At 41.3% G+C, this 21,061-nt stretch overlaps 1 protein-coding gene across 3 annotated transcripts in view; it reads right to left on the bottom strand.

Moving 5' to 3' along the window:
- LOC148511753 (teneurin-1) overlaps nucleotides 1-18,117 on the bottom strand; it is a 658,333-nt gene extending 640,216 nt beyond the window's left edge. For all 3 annotated transcript variants that reach the window (XM_088482875.1, XM_088482876.1, XM_088482877.1), the window contains exon 1: nucleotides 17,898-18,117. In XM_088482875.1, the coding sequence (XP_088339001.1) occupies nucleotides 17,898-18,117 (220 nt within the window). The remainder of the gene's footprint in view (nucleotides 1-17,897) is intronic.
- Between the last annotated feature and the right edge of the window lie 2,944 nt (nucleotides 18,118-21,061).

The raw sequence follows: 21,061 nt of genomic DNA, 5'->3' as shown, positions 1-21,061 counted from the left end.
GTGTGTATGTGTGTGTGTATATATATATATATATATATATATATATATACTAGAAACCCCCCTTAAAAATCATGCATTTGCCCCTGTTTCAGGTTATTTTAATAGTACAGTAAATGCAATGTTACATTGCAAAAAGGCTGTGGCTCTCGATTATAGTAGTGCATTAGCATTTATAACTCCCAACATCTACAAAGCAATACATTTGTAATGAATATAATTGCTTTTAGATAAAATGTTTGGGTGCCATTATTTACAGTAAAAAAAAACAATAAATGTGCTATAGATTTTTTAAAAATTACACAAGAACAGAATTAATTTATCTTACACATTACATTTTATGAAAAATATAAAGATGACAATAAAACATTAGCCCACCTATGCTTCATTTTACAGGCATAGACTATGCCACTTTAGAAAATACTGAAAAATATATTTAACTTCTTGCTAAGAGTTATTCTAAATGAGTTTATTTCTAAGTAGGGGTGAGCGGGTTCGGATTTCTGAAATCCGAACCCCCCCGAGCCCCCCCGATAAGAGGCCGATCCGAGTCAGGCTCGACTTTTCCCGCCTGACTCGGATCTGAAATTGAGGCAAAACATCATCATCCCGCCTTCCGGGTCTCGCGGGTTTTGGATCCTATATAAGGTACCCGTGTCGGCTCCATTTTCTCACTCGGCTGTGGACAGCGAAGAGGGAGGGTGGGAATTAGGGCTGGCTAGGCTGTGTAGTGTAGTGTAGTGCAGTGTAGTGTTGTGCTGTGCTGTGCTGTGCTGCGCTGTGCTGTGCTGCTGTTGTCCATAGGGGCTGTGTCCACTACTTCAAAGTCTATAGGGGCTGGCTGGACTGTGTTGTGCAGTCAGTTGTCCATAGGGGCTGTGTCCCCTCCAAAGTCCAGTGCAGTGTCCCAGTCCTAAAGGGGTGCGGTAGTGTTGTCCAGGGGGTGCTCTGTCCATCAGGGGTGCTCCCTCCAAGTGCAAAAAAAATATTTTTTTTTTCTGTGTTTGTGAATTGTGTGCACTGTGGCTGCACGTGCATCAACAAAGGAGCAGCACCAAGCGTGCGCCTGTGTCCCATAAGTAAAAGTAAAAGGCCGGCTGGCTTATCCGTTAAAGGGTGCTGTAACTCTCAAAGGGCACTCCAAACAAAATAAAAATATATATTTTTTTTTGTTTGTGAATTGTGTGCGCAGTAGCCGCACGTGCATCAACAAAGTAGTAAACTTGCCAATATGCCATTTACGACACGGAGTGGCAAGGAATGGCTAAGGTCTTTCCCTATGTTCATGACTAGTGGTTCAGCTTCACATGATGATGGAAGCCCTCCTCCCACTAAAAAAATCAAACGAGTTAAGCTGGCAAAAGCACAGCGAAGAACTGTGCGTTATAAGAAGATATCACAAATCTCCAAGGAGAGTCCAAGTGTAGTGGTGGTTGCGATGCCTGACCTGAGGTGGCTCTTTCCACCATTTGCACGCCCCCTGCAAGTGCTGAAAGGAGCACCCACAGTCCACTTGCTGATATGCAAATTGAAGATGTCACTGTTGAAGTACAACAGGATGAGGATACTGGTGTAGCTGGCGCTGAGGAGGAAGTTGGCGAGGAGGATTCTGATGATGATGTGGTGTGTTTAAATCAGGCTCCAGGGGAGACAGTTGTTGTCCGTGGGATGAAAAAGCCCATCACTGTCATGCCTGGGCAGAAGACCAATCATTCCACCTCTTTGGTCGGCAATATTTCTATCCAAATCCAGACAACAACTGTCTTGCCCTCCCTCCTCATCAATTTCCTCCTTAGTTAGGATCGGAAGTAGTCCTGCAGGCCATGTCACTGGCATGACTGACTCTCCTATCTGGGATTCCTCCGGAGGATCCTGCATTTGCTATGCCTCCTGCTGCCGCTGCTGCTGTTGCTGCTGCTGGGAGTCGTTCATCATTCCAGAGAGGAATTAGGAACACCACTACTTTTACTAAACAATTGACCCTCCAACAGTCCTTAGCGAGGAGGATGAAGCACGACAGCAGTCATCCTGAAGCAAAACGTATAACTGTGGCCTTGACTGCTATGTTGGTGTTAGACATGTGTCCGTATCCGCCATTAGTGCAGTGGGATTTAGACAATTGATGGGGGTAGTGAGTCCCCGGTTCCAAATCCCGTCTAGATTCCACTTCACTAGGCAGGCGATACCAAGACTCTACAGAAACGTCAGAAAAAGTGTCCTCAGTGTCCTGAAAAATGCCGTTGTACCCAATGTCCACTTAACCACGGACATGTGGACAAGTGGAACAGGGCAGACTAAGGACTATATGACTGTGACAGCCCATTGGGTAGATGTATCACCTTATGCAGCAACAGCAGCAGCGTCACCAGTAGCAGCATCTCAGAAATGCCAGCTCGTTCCAAGGCAGGCTACGCTGTGTATCACAGGTTTCAGTAAGAGGCACACCGCCGACAACCTCTTAGAGAAACTGAGGAAAATCATCGCCCAGTGGCTTACCCCACTTAGACTCTCCTGGTGATTTGTGATATCTGACAACGCCACCAATATTGTGCGGGCATTACATCTGGGCAAATTCCAGCACGTCCCATGTTTTGCTCACACAATAAACTTGGTGGTGCAGAATTTTCTGAAAAGCGACAGGGGCGTGCAGGAGACGGTTTGGGTGGCCCAAAAAATTTCTGGCCACTTTCGCCATTCAGCGACTGCGTGCCGAAGACTGGAGCACCAGCAAACACTCTTGAACCTGCCCCGCCATCACCTGAAGCAAGAGGTTGTGACGCGGTGGAATTCAACCCTCTATATGCTTCAGAGGATGGAGGAGCAGCAAAAGGCCATTCAAGCCTATACATCCACCTATGACATACAGTAGGCAAAGGAGGGGGTATGCACCTGACTCAAGCACAGTGGAGAATGATTTCCGTGTTGTGCAAGGTTCTCCAGCCCTTCGAACTTGCCACACATGAAGTCAGTTCAGACACTGCCAGCTTGAGTCAGGTCATTCCCCTCATCAGGCTTTTGCAGAAGCAGCTGGAGAAAGTGAAGGAGGAGCTAAGATGGTGCGATTCCGCTCAGTATGTGGGATTTGTGGATGAAGCCCTTCATTCGCTTTGCCAGGATTCCAGGGTGGTCAATCTGTTGAAATCAGACCACTACATTTTGGCCACTGTGCTCGATCCTAGGTTTAAAGCCTATGTGGTGTCTCTCTTTCCGGCCGACACAAGCCTGCAGAGGTGCAAAGACCTGCTGGTGAAAACACTGTCAGCTGAAGTGGAACGTGACACGTCAACAGCTCCTTCTTCATTTTCTCCCACAACTGGGGCTTCCAGGAAAAAACTAAGGTATCATAAGCAACCCGCTGGCGGTGATGCAGGGCAGGCAGGACCAAGTTTGGACATCCGGTACGGATTGAAGGACCTGGCAACAATTTCTTACATGTCTACTGTCACTGCATTTGATACAGTCACCATTGACAGAATGGTGGAGGATTACATCGGTGACAGCATCCAAGTAGGCATGTCAGACAGTCCATACCTGTACTGGCAGGAAAAAGAGACAATTTGGATGCCCCTGTACAAACTGGCTCTATTTTACCTGAGTTGCCCCCCCTCCAGTGTGTACTCCGAAAGAGTGTTTAGTGCAGCCGGGAACCTTGTCAGCGTAAGGCGTAGGAGGTTGCTTCCACAAAATGTGGAGAAGATGATGTTCATAAAAATGAATTATCAACTCTTCCAGGGAGACCAGCCTCCAGAACGTACAGAGAGACCTGTGGTGGTGGATTCCAGCGGGGACGAGTTAATTCTCTGTGAGGATGAGGATGTACAGAACACTGAAGAGGGTGAGGAATCGGTGGATGAGGAGGATGAGGACGACATCTTACCTCCATAGAGCCAGTTTGTGCAGGGACAGATTAATTGCCAGCTTGTTTTGTGGGGGCCCAAACGAACCAATAATTTCAGCCACAGTCGTGTGGCAGACCCTGGCGCTGAAATGATTGGTTTGTTAAAGTTTATACAACATAAGGGTGGGTGGGAGGACAATTCCATCTTGTACCTCTTTTTTTTCTTTGCATTTGCATTATGTACAGTTTAGGGCCTAGTTTTTCAAACTGCCATCCTATCTGCCACTGCAGTGCCACTCCTAGATGGGCTACGTGTTTGTGCCGCCCACTCATATCGCTTAGCCTAGTCATCCAGCTACCTTGGTGCAACCTTTTGGACATAAAAACACTATTGTGAGGTGTGAGGTGTTCAGAATAGACTGGAAATTAGTGGAAATTAAGGTTATTGAGGTTAATAACAGCATAGGAGCAGAAAAACCCACAAACTCTGTGATTTTAGCTGTTTTTATGCATTTTTTTTTTAAAAATACAGATCCAAAACACAAAACCCAGAACCCAAAACACGGAAGGGTGGTTTTGGCAAAACCAATCCAGATCCAAAAAATGAAGAAAGATCCAGATCCAAAACCAAAACACGAAAAGTGGCCGGTGCAGACCCCTATTTCAAAGCTATAACAACCTTTACATTGGATTATTTTTCTGTGCTATTTCAGAATATGATCATGAGTAGCTAACACAGCAAATGCAGAAAATAAGAAATCATACATTTTTTTTAATTAATTTGAAAATCTGGAAATAATAACACATAGATACTATATGTCATTACCAATATGATTGCAAAATATAACATTTTGGTATTTAAAGATGTAAAAATTCTTTGCATTTATCCTTGCAGTCAAATGAAAATGGGGCATATGATTATACAGGTGGAGCATAAAATATTTAGATAATGGCTTGTGCCAGTGCCTCTTAAGATGGCAGCACCTCAATCTGCATCCTAAAGTATTGTGTATAGATAATAATATATCTAAAAATATTGTATAGATAATAATATTCATTGTTGTTCATTTGTACAGAAGTTAAAATACTTTAGATACTGTAGAGCAGTTGAGTAATTCATCCTATCAAAGCTAAATTTCCATTCAATAATTATCCCAAATTAATGACATTATAATAAATGATGGAGCAGAGGGTATTTACTTGGCTTGCTAATGGAATCAGCTGCTATATGACTAATTTTTGTGTTGTTATAAAATATGCTTTCTGTTAAAAAACAAACATGTTTTTCATCCCTATCTATTAGAACCCTGCTTTCATAGTATAATTGCTAACTAGCTAGTATTTTGTCTCCATTCTGAGAGCTGTCAGGTGTGGTTTAGTGGTGTGGTTTGTATACAATACACTAGCCACCAGATAAAGAAATACACTGGAGATTCTATCATGCACAAGCAGACAAACTGCAGATTATATATATACTTTTTATGCTCTCATTCATAATGGGATGTCTTATACTAGTCACCTATAAAGGCTGTATTTAATCAGTATAATGAGAAGTCAGACATACACTATATTTTAACAAGCTGTAGTCAGTAATAGTGCAAACTGCTCATTCTGTGGAATTACATATTATACTGTATGTATTTTGAGGCAAGAGCTACTACACTGTATTACACTGAATTCTTTCTGAAGCATGAGTTAGTACAGTCTATCAGTCTATCTACTGTGAAACATGCTGTTATAGAATCCAGCTAATAACCTACTCTCTAACTATTCATAAAGCCTACAACCTGCATTCCACAATCCACTTAGGAGGCTTATTATAGACATCATTAATGGCAAGGAGACGTAACTGGCAAATTGAGCTGAATCTGGATGCTCGGTGGTACGATCCACAGTTTTCCTAGGAATGAGAGTAAAGTAGCTTTAAATACACTTATAACTTGTCGCTGGAATTGGTGCCATGTTCTCATCAAGCTAAGAAAACTGAGCTCCATCTAGAGAATTCTTTGCGTTTCTAAGTGATGTTTAATGAGGTTTCATACATCTGGAGACAAGAATGACTCTCATTTTTAAGTTTTTTACTATGCCTCAGAATTGCAGTTGAAGAGCAAATGTCCACAGAATGCCAGTAAAAATATATAAAAATAGCACAAACCCCTTCCTTGAAAATAGCAAATAAGTAAAGGCCATTTTATTTCCTTTGAATAAAAACCTCAAGCTATTTTATTACTCTTTAAAGTATTTCTTCAAAGTGACAAACCTTGAAATAAATCATATTCAGAGTCACTTAAACTAAATCACAAAAGCTTGAAAGACATTTGAAAATTGGCTTATTCTGATTCATACCGGTCATTCCAACTCTGAATTCCAATTCTTCTATTAAATTGTTATTGTAGTCAGCTGCAGTATTTCTAGGATGTACATTTGCATTGACCATATGCAAAATTCAAAACCCGGTACATAATGTTCTATTCTAGATGTAATGTGTCATTACATATATTTTATGATACTATTATGCAGGCAAGGAAATGCGTAATAATATGCATATGTATTAAGGTGATATTTAACTGCAAATGCAAGAACCGTATGTTAAGTCATAACGGTTTCACATTTATAAATCATCAATCAATTGTCCTTAATGATGTGACCTGAAACTGACAAATATTCCCAGTTTGTGTTTTGCTGGGACTTTTATCACTGTTTTATATGAGTCTTGCCTATATTTTAAATGTGTTCTTTTTGTCATCAAGTATCAACTGCAATAGTTTTATTGGTTATTTTGCTTACTATTAGGATAAACATAATTTTGATATTCAACACTTATAAGCACTACCATGTTGTCCCTTAAAAAAGACTATAATTATTAACATTAATAAATATTATTTTTATCCTAATAGTATGTAAAAACTGACTAAATGATTGCAGTCATTTGTTTTAAAACATGTATATATTTTACTTTTACATTCAGGGTTTGGAACTAATATTACTCAAAAGTACAATTAGTTGTTGATCTTGCAGTGGAGAGAAGAAAACTATTGTCAGATTGGTTGCTATGTGCTTAGCACAAATTTAAGCAATGTTAGTAAATAAACATCTTTGTAAGAACTTAGGGATCTATTAAACAAAAATCAGTGATAGTAAATATGTTTCATTGCAGCTTATCACAGCAATAGAAAATATTTTATTGCCATAATATACTATTACAACTTTTCAAGGGCAGCCCCCATTATATTTCAAAGCATTGAGTTATATTTCATACACCAAGCATGTCAAACTCAAAATCCAAATTGGGCCAAATAATCAAGGTCTAAGATTGTGTGGGCTGCAAGAAAATCTTATTTGCAATATTACCACATATCCGTGTGTCCTGGGAGTTGCTAATTAAATTAATATTGCCTCACTTTACCATGCCTACCAGTTTCACCCCAGGTAGAGGGGATTCAGGGGGCAAGTGGCTGGGGGGACATATGTTCCACATTTTAGAGAAACCACCATATAGGTAAGGCTTACCTATATGGTGGTTTCTCTCTAACGTGGAACATGTGTCCATTCCATCTCTCTCTGTCCCTCCAGCTACATGCCCACTGTGTTTCCTCTTGCTCCCTGTGTCCCCTCCAGCAACAAGCCCTCTGTGTCTCCTGTGCTTTGTCTATTCAGCCTCCAACCCCTGTGCCAGCCTCCTCCAATTTAACATCTTCTTTGACAGCCGTCTGCTCCTCTTAATTGCAGAATGAAGATGAATCCTCCTGCTCTTCGCAGGCATCCGAGACGCCATCAGTGCTTAGTCCTGAGTGGGCGGGATGTGACAAAGGGCAGAGGTGCAGCATCTCCCCCTGCAGACATTTGACCATCTCTAAATTTAGCTTCTGCATATGCACAGATGCTTACTCCGCAGGCAGGATGGTGAAAGCTGTCCACTCGGAGCTGAGCTCCATTCATGGCACCAGGCCCCGTAGCAGTGTGAGTGATCTGGCCCAGCAGGAACTCACCCGGGTTCCCGATGGGCCACATTCCACTTGTTTTACAATAGTAAATGCAGGGCCGCAAGAATATGCCTTTGGGGCAATATGCAGCCCACGGGCCGCGAGTTTGACATTTCTGCAATACACTGTTTTGTGTTCATGTCACCATGGTATACTGCAGTCACAGGAAGCCTTTTATGGACCTCAATTTATGCACAAAGATTTCTGTGCCCATTTGCACAAAAAGTAATCTTGTATATCAGGTGGTATTGTAATGACAACTGTAGGGTTTAAGTCAATGGCAACTTAAATCTAAGAGAGCCCTCGCAGTAAATCCTATAACTCAAATAAATTACAATGTTATTATTATTGCATAGCATCCTATTTATAAAACCCATCTTCTTATAATGCCATCTAGCCACTGTTCTATTCTGGTGATATGAAGAGTTGCAATGCAAAAATATAAAGGGCACATTTGTGTGAATGCAGGCACTGAACCGATGCTTTGGAAAACACAGCAATCAATAATGAATAGACATTTCCCAACATGTATTTTAATTACTTTTACCATGGTTGAGCCAGTGCATTTCTAAATTGACCTGCAATACAGTATACCAGAACTAAATTACCTACATGCATGGCTCATTTGAACTTTATTTTCATTGTGCGGTATTGCATAAAAAATGCTTTGCAGAAGGTTAGCCTAAATGTATAGAAAATAAAAGAGCAGGAAACATGTTGCTGATTCTTTATGAAGAACATAAACAATTTCAAATATTTCTATTTTTATACATATGGAATAAATGTGCTACTCATTCTACCATATTTGCCTTGGTAAGTAAACCCTTTGGAGTTGTTTCAGATTTGCATTTGATTATTTTAGTACTATACAAGTGTTACCTTTAGGAACTGTATTACATTTGGTATTAGTCTTTTATTTTACAGCTGTTGACCCTGGAGATTTTTGAGCTACCTTGGTCAAGTAACTTTAAAGGGATGACGTTCCCCCTTAAACTAGGTGTTCTACTACAAAAGGGATAAATCCTACTTTATGGCCCCCTCCATCCAGACATGCATTGCTGTTATGTTTAGTTGTGAATCCTAGTTACAACCATTGGCATTGTGCACAGCTGGCATATGTTTGCTACTTGTTATAATTTTAAATATTGTAAATAAGTTGAAATAGTATAAGGATCCATCAGCACCGCACTTCTATTCTTCCTTACCAATAACACTAATGTGAGGTTATCTGAGTATATAAAATTTTTTTCTGAATCAGCATTTAGTGGTAACATTTCATCCACAGCTGACCAATTTGCATGAAGTGATGAGAGTAAATGTTAACACTCATCATCCTTAATATATAGCACATCATAATACCATTGTATCCTAGTGCTATCAATGTAGTGAAAGCAATGTTTTGCTTTGGCAAATTTTGAACAGGTCACATCATAAGTCACACATTCAAATACATAAGGCATGTCACTTTGTTGTTCTTCACTGATATGTTTATGGGGTCTATTTACTAAGCATTGTTAGGAGACAGAGTGAAAAGTGATAAGGTGCCAGCCAATCAGCTCCTAACTGCCATCTCACAGGCTGTGTTTGAAAAATGACAGTTGGGAGCTGATTGGCTGGCACCTTATCACTTTTCACTGTGTCTCCCAACACTGCTTAGTAAATAGACCCCTGAATATGTTACATGCACTTTGATTAACCCGATTATCCAGGAGGCATACAATAGTTGCATATTTTGGGCAAAACTGGACCACTTTACCCATTTCTATTTAGCTCTGCCACTGTGATTTTTGTTTTTGTTTGTTGTTACCGCTGTTGTATAGTAATTGAGCAGCCTCAGGCATTTGATTAACAGAGACCATGTCTTGGACTTTGGCCCTCATTCAGAGCCGTACGCTCTGAGCAGAGCGCACGCTCTGAATGAGGGCCGGGCCCCATTTTCATGGAGCGTCCTCCTGGACGCTCGTATAGCTGTGGGTCACCACCCACAGGCTATACGAGCGTGCTTTTTGATGGCCGCGATGGTCGAGACCATCGCGACCATCGAAATTGCGAGCCGGAGCCTGCGGTTGAGGTTTTCAACCGCAAGCTCCGGAGTGATTTTGGCTCTATCAGAGCCAAAATCACTCCCACTGACATCACTAGTGATGTCAGTGGGCCGGCTTCTGACGGGAGGCGTTCCCGTGGGAACGCCCCCGTCAGGGAGGCACGCCCCCGGCACGCCTACCAAAGGGGGCGTGCTGTCAATCAACATTGACAGCACGCCCCCTTTGATCGGACACAACGAGCGAAGGACTTTCCTTCGCTCGTCGCGTCTGGCGCATGCGCACGACGGAGCTCCCTCCGTCGTGCGCATGCTCAGTGCATAACATCGACCCACTTGCGAGCGGACAGCCGCTCGCGAGTGGGTCTGAATCAGGCCCTTTGTTTTTCACAAATTTTCTTTTCTGGTACTTTTTATTTTTGTCTTTATAATTAACAAAATTTGTATCAGACTTAATAAACGTAAGACAGGAATTGTAGTTCTCTACCAAATTATTTGTAAAGCCACTTTACTAATAACACAAAAAATATTTTTGGGTTCTTAGATTTTGCATTTTTATTATGATGGTTTAATGAATGTTTACTTAGCTTATTAATTAAATGAATACATTGTGAAATGCAGAGGTCATGGAAATGACAATTCTATAGTTATGCAAGCTAGAGATAGGGTGGTTGTTTAGTGAAAAATAAAAAATAATAAACTTTCTTTAACTTTAATAGAGGTACTTTTTATTCTTTTACATTATATATATATATATATATATATATATATATTATACCAGTCCTGGTCCAGATAAACACAGTCAATAGTAGAAAAGGAACACTCGCCAGAGCAAATATATGCAACAACAGTTGCTCTATTGACAGTTATGCTACTGTTGTCAAATTGATGAGTGCCTCTTTTCTACTACTGAATTTCTATATATATATATATATACAGTATATATATATATAAACCCTTGAAAACCCTTGTGCAATTATGTTAGCACAGCTGAAAATGGGTTTGCTCATTAGAGAAGCTATAAAACTGGCCTTCCTTTGACCTAGTTGAGTATCTGGAGCATCACATTTGTGGGTTCTATTATACTCTACAAATGGCCAGAAAAAGATAACTTTCATGTGAAACTTGACAGTCCATTCTTGTTCTTAGAAATGAAGGCTATTCCATGTGAGAAATTGCCAAGAAACTGAACATTTCCTACAACGGTGTGTACTACTCCCTTCAGAGAACAGCACAAACAGGCTCTAACCAGAGTAGAAAGAGAAGTGGGAGGCCCCTGCCACAACTGTGCAAGAAGACAAGTACATTAGAGTCTCTAGTTTGAGAAATAGATGCCTCACAAGTCCTCAACCGGCATCTTCATTAAATGGTACCGCAAAACACCAGTGTCAACATCTAAAGTGAAGAGGTGACTCTAGAGGTGCTGGCTTTCTAGGCAGAGTGGCAAAGAAAAAGCTATATCTGAGACTGGCCAATAAAAGAAAAAGATTAATATGGGCAAAAGAACACAGACATTGGACAAAGGAAGATTGGAAAAAAGTTTTATGGACAGACGAATCGAAGTTTGAGGTGTTTGGATCACACAGAAGAACATTTGTGAGATGCAGAACAAGTAAAAAGTTGCTGGAAGAGTGCCTGACGCCATCTGTCAAGCATGGTGGAGGTAATGTGTTGGTCTGGGGCTGCTTTGGTGCTGGTAAAGTGTGAGATTTGTACAAGGTAAAAGGGATTTTTAATAAGAAAGGCCATCACTCCATTTTGCAATGCCATGCCATACCCTGTGGATAGCACTTGACTGGAGCCAATTTCCACCTCCAACAGGACAATGACGAAAAGCACATCTCCAAATTATGCAAGAACTATTTAGGGAAGAAGTAGGCAGCTGGTATTCTGTCTGTAACGGAGTGGCCAGTGCAGTCACCAGATCTCAACCCCATTGAGCTGTTGTGGGAGCAGCTTGACCGTATGGTATGCAAGAAGTGCCAATCAAGCCAATCCAACTTGTGGGAGGTGTTTCAGGAAGTGTGGGGTAAAATTTCTTAGATTACCTCAACAAATTAACAGCTAGAATGCCAAAGGTCTGCAATGCTGTAATTGTTGCAAAAGGAGCATTCTTTGACGAAAGCAAAGTTTGAAGGACAAAATTATTATTTCAAATAAAAATCATTATGTCTAACCTTGCCAATATCTTGACTGTATGTTCTATTCATTTTGCAACTCATTTGATAAATAAAAGTCAGTTGTCATGTAAAACATGATATTGTCTGGGTGACCCCGAACTTTGGAACGTTAGTATATATATATATATATATATATACTTGGCATAGTCTCGGCACTCATGATCCAGAGAATAACTGTGGGTGCCCTCTGCAGAAGTCCACAATGCATAGAAATAGTGTGGCAGTGGCACTGATCAATAAAACACGATTACAATCGGGTTGAGAAAACCTCTATTTGCTTCAAAGCAAATAGAGGTTTTTTCAACCCGATTGTAATCATGTTTTATTGAGGAGTGCCGCTGCCACACTATATACAGTATATATTTATTTATATATATATATATATATATATATAAAAATAAATATATATATAGTGTATAGTATATATATATATATATATATTAGGGGTGTGCACCGGCCACTTTTCGTGTTTTGTGTTTTGGTTTTGGATCTGGATCTTTCTTCGTGTTTTGGATCTGGATTGGTTTTGCCAAAACCACCCTTCCGTGTTTTGGGTTCTGGGTTTTGTGTTTTGGATCTGTATTTTTTTTAAAAAAAGCATAAAAACAGCTAAAATCACAGAATTTGTTGGTTTCTCTGCTCCTATGCTATTATTAACCTCAATAACCTTAATTTCCACTCATTTCCAGTCTATTCTGAACACCTCACACCTCACAATAGTGTTTTCATGTCCAAAAGGTTGCACCGAGGTAGCTGGATGACTATGCTAAGCGACACGAGTGGGCGGCACAAACACGTGACCCATCTAGGAGTGACACTGCAGTGGCAGACAGGATGGCAGTTAGAAAAACTAGGCCCCAAACTGTACATAATGCAAAGAAAAAAAAGAAGTGCAAGATGGAATTGTCCTTGGGCCCTCCCACCCACCCTTATGTTGTATAAACAGGACATGCACACTTTAACAAATCAATCATTTCAGCGCCAGGGTCTGCCACACAACTGTGGCTGAAATGATTGGTTCGTTTGGGCCCCCACAAAACAAGCTGGCAATTAATGTGTCCCTGCACAAACTGGCTCTACGGAGGCAAGATGTCATCCTCATCCTCCTCATCCACCGATTCCTCACCCTCTTCAGTGTGTACATCCTCATCCTCACAGAGTATTAATTCGTCCCTGCTGGAACCACAGGTCCCTCTGTACGTTCTGGAGGCTGGTCTCCCTGGAAGAGTTGATAATTCATTTTATGAACATCATCTTCTCCACATTTTGTGGAAGCAACCTCCTACGCCTTTCGCTGACAAGGTTCCCGGCTGCACTAAACACTCTTTCGGAGTACACACTGGAGGGGGGGCAACTCAGGTAAAATAGAGCCAGTTTGTACAGGGACCTCCAAATTGCTTCTTTTTCCTGCCAGTACAGGTACGGACTGTCTGACATGCCTACTTGGATGCTGTCACCGATGTAATCCTTTAACAGACAGACGCACGCTTGTCGCTGCTGCTTTGAAGATTCAAGTGCGGCTACAGCCCACACAATTCACAAAGACAGAAAAAAGAAGAAGAATATTTTAATTGTTTGTGTAGAACACTTTGAGGGTTACACCACCCTTTAACAGACAGACGCACGCTTGTCGCTGCTGCTTTGAGGATGCAAGTGCGGCTACAGCCCACACAATTCACAAAGACAGAAAAAAGAAGAAGAATATTTTAATTGTTTGTGTAGAACACTTTGAGGTGTCACCACCCTTTAACAGACAGACGCACGCTTGTCGCTGCTGCTTTAAGGATGCAGGTGCGGCTACAGCCCACACATTTCACAAAGACCGAAAAAAAAAAGAACAATATTTTAATTGTTTGTGTAGAACACTTTGAGGTGTCATCACCCTTTAACAGACAGACGCACGCTTGTCGCTGCTGCTTTAAGGATGCAGGTGCGGCTACAGCCCACACAATTCACATAGACAGAAAAAAAAAGAACAATATTTTAATTGTTTCTGTAGCACACTTTGAGGGTGTCACCACCCTTTAACAGACAGACGCACGCTTGTCGCTGCTGCTTTGAGGATGCAAGTGTGGCTACATCGCACACAAGTCACAAACACATTAAAAAAATAGTTTTTTATTTTTTGGAACACTTTGAGAGTTACACCACCCTTTAACAGACAGACGCACGCTTGTCGCTGCTGCTTTAAGGATGCAGGTGCGGCTACAGCCCATACATTTCACAAAGACCAAAAAAAAAAGAACAATATTTTAATTGTTTGTGTAGAACACTTTGAGGGTGTCACCACCCTTTAACAGACAGACGCACGCTTGTCGCTGCTGCTTTAAGGATGCAGGTGCGGCTACAGCCCACACATTTCACAAAGACCAAAAAAAAAAGAACAATATTTTAATTGTTTGTGTAGCACACTTTGAGGGTGTCACCACCCTTTAACAGACAGACGCACGCTTGTCGCTGCTGCTTTAAGGATGCAGGTGCGGCTACAGCCCACACAATTCACAAAGACAGAAAAAAGAACAATATTTTAATTGTTTGTGTAGCACACTTTGAGGGTGTCACCACCCTTTAACAGACAGATGCACGCTTGTCGCTGCTGCTTTAAGGATGCAGGTGCGGCTACAGCCCACACAATTCACAAAGACAGAAAAAAGAACAATATTTTAATTGTTTGTGTAGCACACTTTGAGGGTGTCACCACCCTTTAACAGACAGACGCACGCTTGTCGCTGCTGCTTTAAGGATGCAGGTGTGGCTACAGCCCACACATTTCACAAAGACCAAAAAAAAAAGAACAATATTTTAATTGTTTGTGTAGCACACTTTGAGGGTGTCACCACCCTTTAACAGACAGACGCACGCTTGTCGCTGCTGCTTTGAGGATGCAAGTGTGGCTACATCGCACACAAGTCACAAACACATTAAAAAAATAGTTTTTTATTTTTTGGAACACTTTGAGAGTTACACCACCCTTTAACAGACAGACGCACGCTTGTCGCTGCTGCTTTAAGGATGCAGGTGAGGCTACAGCCCACACATTTCACAAAGACCGAAAAAAAAAGAACAATATTTTAATTGTTTGTGTAGAACACTTTGAGGGTGTCACCACCCTTTAACAGACAGACGCACGCTTGTCGCTGCTGCTTTGAGGATGCAGGTGGAATCTAGACGGGATTTGGAACCGAGGACACACTACCTCCATCAATTGTCTAAATCCCACTGCACTAATGTCGGATACCGGACGCACGTCTAACACCAACATAGCAGTCAAGGCCTCAGTTATACGTTTTGCTTCAGGATGACTGCTGTCGTACTTCATCCTCATCGCTAGGGACTGTTGGAGGGTCAATTGTTTAGTAAAAGTAGTGATGTTCCTACTTCCTCTCTGGGATGATGAACAACTCCCAGCAGCAGCAACAGCACTAGGAGGAAGAGGTTCTTGATCTTTCCCTATTTTATTTTTATCGGAGAAAGTTTGGTCCTCCATTTATGTTATATTGATATATATACGTGCGGCTAAAGCGCACACAAACACAGAAAATATTATTTTATTTTTGCTGGAGAGTAGTGCACTTTGTGGGTTACACCACCCTTTAAGAAATGAGCCAGCCGGCTCTTTACTTATGGGACACAGGCGCACGCTTGGCGCTGCTCCTTTGTTGATGCACGTGCAGCCACAGTGCACACAATTCACAAACACAGAAAATAATTTTTTTTTGGTTTGGACTGGAGTGTACTTTCGGGGGTTACAGCACCCTTAACGGTCAAGCCAGCCGGCCCTTTACTTATGACACAGGCGCACGCTTGGCACTACTTTGTTGATGCACGTGCGGCTACTGCGCACACAATTCACAAACACAGAAAATAATTTTTTTTTGGTTTGGACTGGAGTGTACTTTCGGGGGTTACAGCACCCTTAACGGTCAAGCCAGCCGGCCCTTTACTTATGACACAGGCGCACGCTTGGCACTACTTTGTTGATGCACGTGCGGCTACTGCGCACACAATTCACAAACACAGAAAATAATTTTTTTTTGGTTTGGACTGGAGTGTACTTTCGGGGGTTACAGCACCCTTTAACGGTCAAGCCAGCCGGCCCTTTACTTATGACACAGGCGCACGCTTGGCACTACTTTGTTGATGCACGTGCGGCTACTGCGCACACAATTCACAAACACAGAAAATAATTTTTTTTTAGGTTTGGACTGGAGTGTACTTTCGGGGGTTACAGCACCCTTAACGGTCAAGCCAGCCGGCCCTTTACTTATGACACAGGCGCACGCTTGGCACTACTTTGTTGATGCACGTGCGGCTACTGCGCACACAATTCACAAACACAGAAAATTATTTTTTTTTGGTTTGGACTGGAGTGTACTTTCGGGGGTTACAGCACCCTTTAACGGTCAAGCCAGCCGGCCCTTTACTTATGACACAGGCGCACGCTTGGCACTACTTTGTTGATGCACGTGCGGCTGCTGCGCACACAATTCACAAACACAGAAAATATTTTTTTTTTAGGTTTGGACTGGAGTGTACTTTCGGGGGTTACAGCACCCTTAACGGTCAAGCCAGCCGGCCCTTTACTTATGACACAGGCGCACGCTTGGCACTACTTTGTTGATGCACGTGCGGCTACTGCGCACACAATTCACAAACACAGAAAATAAATTTTTTTTTGGTTTGGACTGGAGTGTACTTTCGGGGGTTACAGCACCGTTAACGGTCAAGCCAGCCGGCCCTTTACTTATGACACAGGCGCACGCTTGGCACTACTTTGTTGATGCACGTGCGGCTACTGCGCACACAATTCACAAACACAGAAAATAATTTTTTTTTTGGTTTGGACTGGAGTGTACTTTCGGGGGTTACAGCACCCTTAACGGTCAAGCCAGCCGGCCCTTTACTTATGACACAGGCGCACGCTTGGCACTACTTTGTTGATGCACGTGCGGCTACTGCGCACACAATTCACAAACACAGAAAATAATTTTTTTTTTGGTTTGGACTGGAGTGTACTTTCGGGGGTTACAGCACCCTTTAACGGTCAAGCCAGCCGGCCCTTTACTTATGACACAGGCGCACGCTTGGCACTACTTTGTTGATGCACGTGCGGCTACTGCGCACACAATTCACAAACACAGAAAATATATTATATTTTTAGCACTTGGGGGGAGCACCCCTGATGGACAGAGCACCCCCTGGACAACACTACAGCACTCCTTTAGGACTGGGACACTGCACAGGACTTTGGAGTGGACACAGCCCCTATGGAGAACTGACTGCACAACACAGTCCAGCCAGCCCCTATGGACTTTGAAGTAGTGGACACAGCCCCTATTAACAACAGCAGCACAGCACAACACAGCCAGCCCCTATGGACTTTGAAGTAGTGGACAACAGCAGCACTACACTACACTACACTACACTACACAGCCCTAACTCCCACCCTCCCTCTTCACTGTCCACAGCCGAGTGAGAAAATGGCGCCGACGCGGGTACCTTATATAGGATCCAAAACCCGCGAGACTCGGAAGGCGGGATGATGACGTTTTGCCTCGATTTCAGATCCGAGTCAGGCGGGAAAAGTCGAGCCTGATTCGGATCGGACTCGGATCGGGGGGGCTCGGGGGGGTTCGGATTTCAGAAATCCGAACCCGCTCACCCCTAATATATATATATATATGCAGCAAAAATAAATATACACATTATATACACACACACATATATATATATATATATACATATATATTTAATTTAATGTACAGGTAAACTTATCAGACTCTAAAATTTAAAATTAATTAATTTAGCAAATTGATTAATCAGCATCTTGCAATTGAACTAAATAAATATTGTGCTACCTTGAGTGGGATCTCCAACTGCTTTTCTTTTCCTGCTATTATGGCTGTTGTAGTTTAATCTTATTTCTTGTGTACATTCTTGAAGAGTTTCTCTTGAGTTGTATGATTGTCTTGGCTTTCGTTCATCCTCACTATCTTCTGAAGAGCTGGTGTAAGCATGATCCATTTCATGTTTAATTTTTGACAATGGTTGGTAAGGCTTAGTGTCCATCTGCTCCATATTTCGGTAAAATTATTATTTTACAGTCATGAAGCGCAGTATGGAGTTTTGGAAAGGAGAGCTGTTTCCTGAAATAAAATAAACATTTTTTTTTAAATATATATATCAAAGGCACTAATCAGCAGCAAAACTATATTTGGTTAAATTAAAATGTTTCTTTAAGGGGAACAGTGGGATTTTCATTGCTACCTTGTCCACTTTAATTCTCAGTTAAGAGGCTTTGAACTTATTCTTGTCAATATACTGTATGTATAACATCTTTCTAATATGGTATGTTATATCAGATGCTTTGGGAATCGTGGTTGCCATGATAAACAACACTCCAGAACCAATCAAACTGTATCTCCCTACAAGGTACCAGAATTTCCTCTTCCTTATACATTAATGAAACAGATGCTAATAATAGCCCTTTAGCAATGATATATTGTCCCCAAAGACTTATAAAGGTATTACCCAGATCCCAATTATTTGCATCAGACAGATCACCTCTGATGACAAGCTGCTATTAACATATACAAAGTGGGAGAAAAATGTATAACCAGGGACTGTTGCCAGAACCTAATTGACCAATCCATAACAGGTGGTATGGCAATCTCAAGAGAAAGCCTCTTCCAAAAGCATCACCCTAAGGACCAGACACACTTTACTATTTTATCACATTTCAACCACAGATCAATGGACTTCAGTAGATAATCTTATGACCATTGAAAAATGCTGATAGAAGCTTAGCAGAATTGCATCAATCAAGGTCTTTACTAAGCTTCCAGAGGGGTTCTAACTTAAAAAGAATGTTGGTCCATCCATACCAAGACAAGCCAGGGGGACTTTTCCATCAAAATCTCTCACTACAAAAAGAGGATGATTTAAATGCATAAATGCATCTTGTGTAAATCTATAATTAGTGGAGAAGTCTTTAAACATCTGAGACTTAAATGCACCTTCAGAATAAAATTCTCTCTAACTTGCCTGAGCACATTTATGATGTTCCCAAGAGATTAGATTTATGTTGAGATAAAAGAACAGACAGTGCATGAAAGCATGACTCTGCACAGCTCGACAATCAAGAAAGTGATGACAATGGGTTACAGTAAGTGACAACTGTAGCTTAACACTTTGCCAAGTTACACAACAATCCAGAAATGTTAAGACAAATAGCAATTGACCACATTACAGTCCCTACCAGGGAGACAGATTCATTCTTCTCTGTTTGGAGGCAAGATGGATCCATAAATTGGACACCTCAAGCCCAATGGGCCTCAATGAATAATATATGTATCATGGTTTTTGTAGATATATACTCCTATTTATTTAATACCTGGCCTTTACAGTTTAATGTTGACTTGTTATTACATATCCATTCTGTCTAGTTCATCTTCTGATTTTTCAATCATGTTTACTGTATTTGCTATATAACTTTTATGTCCAGTCCATATAATGTGCCTCTATTATATCACTATATTCTCTTTTGGTTATTAAACACATTTTTTAATAATTGCCTGTATAATACCTGTACAGTACTTGTATCTTTTCTAGCATCATGTCAATTTTTGTGCAACCTATTTACCAGTGATTCCCATCACTAACCATTTCAATGTGGCATAACATCAGTTACCCCTCCTATTCCCACTCCTATTAACACACCCTGGTAACCATGTCCCAGTTACCTGGCAATGTCTGTGGTGCACCTCCAGGTTACCGGCTCCATGGCAAAGCCGATACTGCACAATCTGACATCGCTTTTGAGTCATAACTTACCCGCGTAGAACATTTACCATACACACCCTCTTTGACTCATGATTTTTTTGATCTTTACAGCCACAAAGTGGGGTTAATAGTAACACTTACTCTGCCCTGTCTCCAACTGGCAGAGTGTTAACATAACAATACTATTGATTTTTATTTGTATTCATTGTTTATTGATGTTTTTTGGACATGCTTGTGCTATTTTGTTTAGCAATCAGTGAATAATATGATTATATTTATCTATTTAAGGCACATATCACTCTGCTTCAGGTACTGTGCAATACTTTCATCAAATACAGTTTACATGTATAGAGGAGAAGTTATGGAGTTGGGTATGAGATGTTGATGCTCGGGCTCCCAGCGGTCAGAATCCTGATGATGACACTTGTTGGGCAGTATCCTAACCCTCCCCCCTCTCCATACCCCTAACTCTAACCCTTCCTCCCTGGTGACTAAACCTAACCTCCCCCTAGTACCTAAACCTAACTTCCCCCTCACCACACCATAAACCTAACCCTTCCCACTTAGTGCCTAACCCTAACCCCACAGTGGCTAGCCGTAACCCATAATCCTAACCCTCCCCCTAACCCCAGTACTTATAGTTGGCAGGCTGGTGCCGGGATTCTGACAGGTGTCGGGAATTCCAGCACAAGCATTCTAAGCGCCGGCATCCTGACTGTCGGTATTATGACTGGATTCTATTGCAAGAACTTTTATGCATTTTATATGATGTTTTGCTTATTTTTATTTCTTGTATTTCTTTTTTATGATGTTTATTAGCATAATTGATAACAGTTTACATATATAGATTATGAGTTGCACGACCTTTTATTACATTTTATATAGTGTTTGCTTATTTTATTTCTTGCTATTCAGTTTTATTTTTGGGATGTTTATTAACATAATTGACATTATTATGATGTCACACAAGCATTTTTTAGATGCAATTATCAAATTATTTGATACCTATTTAAATGTGTATGGTCAGTTGACATGGCAGCTCGAGAAAGAGCATGTAGCTGGCCAAAATGTTACTGTTTCACTGCATAATGTGCATAGTAAACACTTTGATATTTAAATTTTTTACGTTTTTACAACTTGTAATCTGTTTCAAAAGCCAAAGGACACCAGCACACCACCATTGAAACATTAATTGCAACATATTGAAGACACATAAGCAGTCATAGTAATACATAATAGC

This window comes from Taudactylus pleione, unplaced genomic scaffold (assembly GCF_031769625.1).
Source record: "Taudactylus pleione unplaced genomic scaffold, aTauple2 ptg000296l, whole genome shotgun sequence".
Taxonomy (NCBI): domain Eukaryota; kingdom Metazoa; phylum Chordata; class Amphibia; order Anura; family Myobatrachidae; genus Taudactylus; species Taudactylus pleione.
This window is presented reverse-complemented; position numbering and strand designations above follow the sequence as displayed.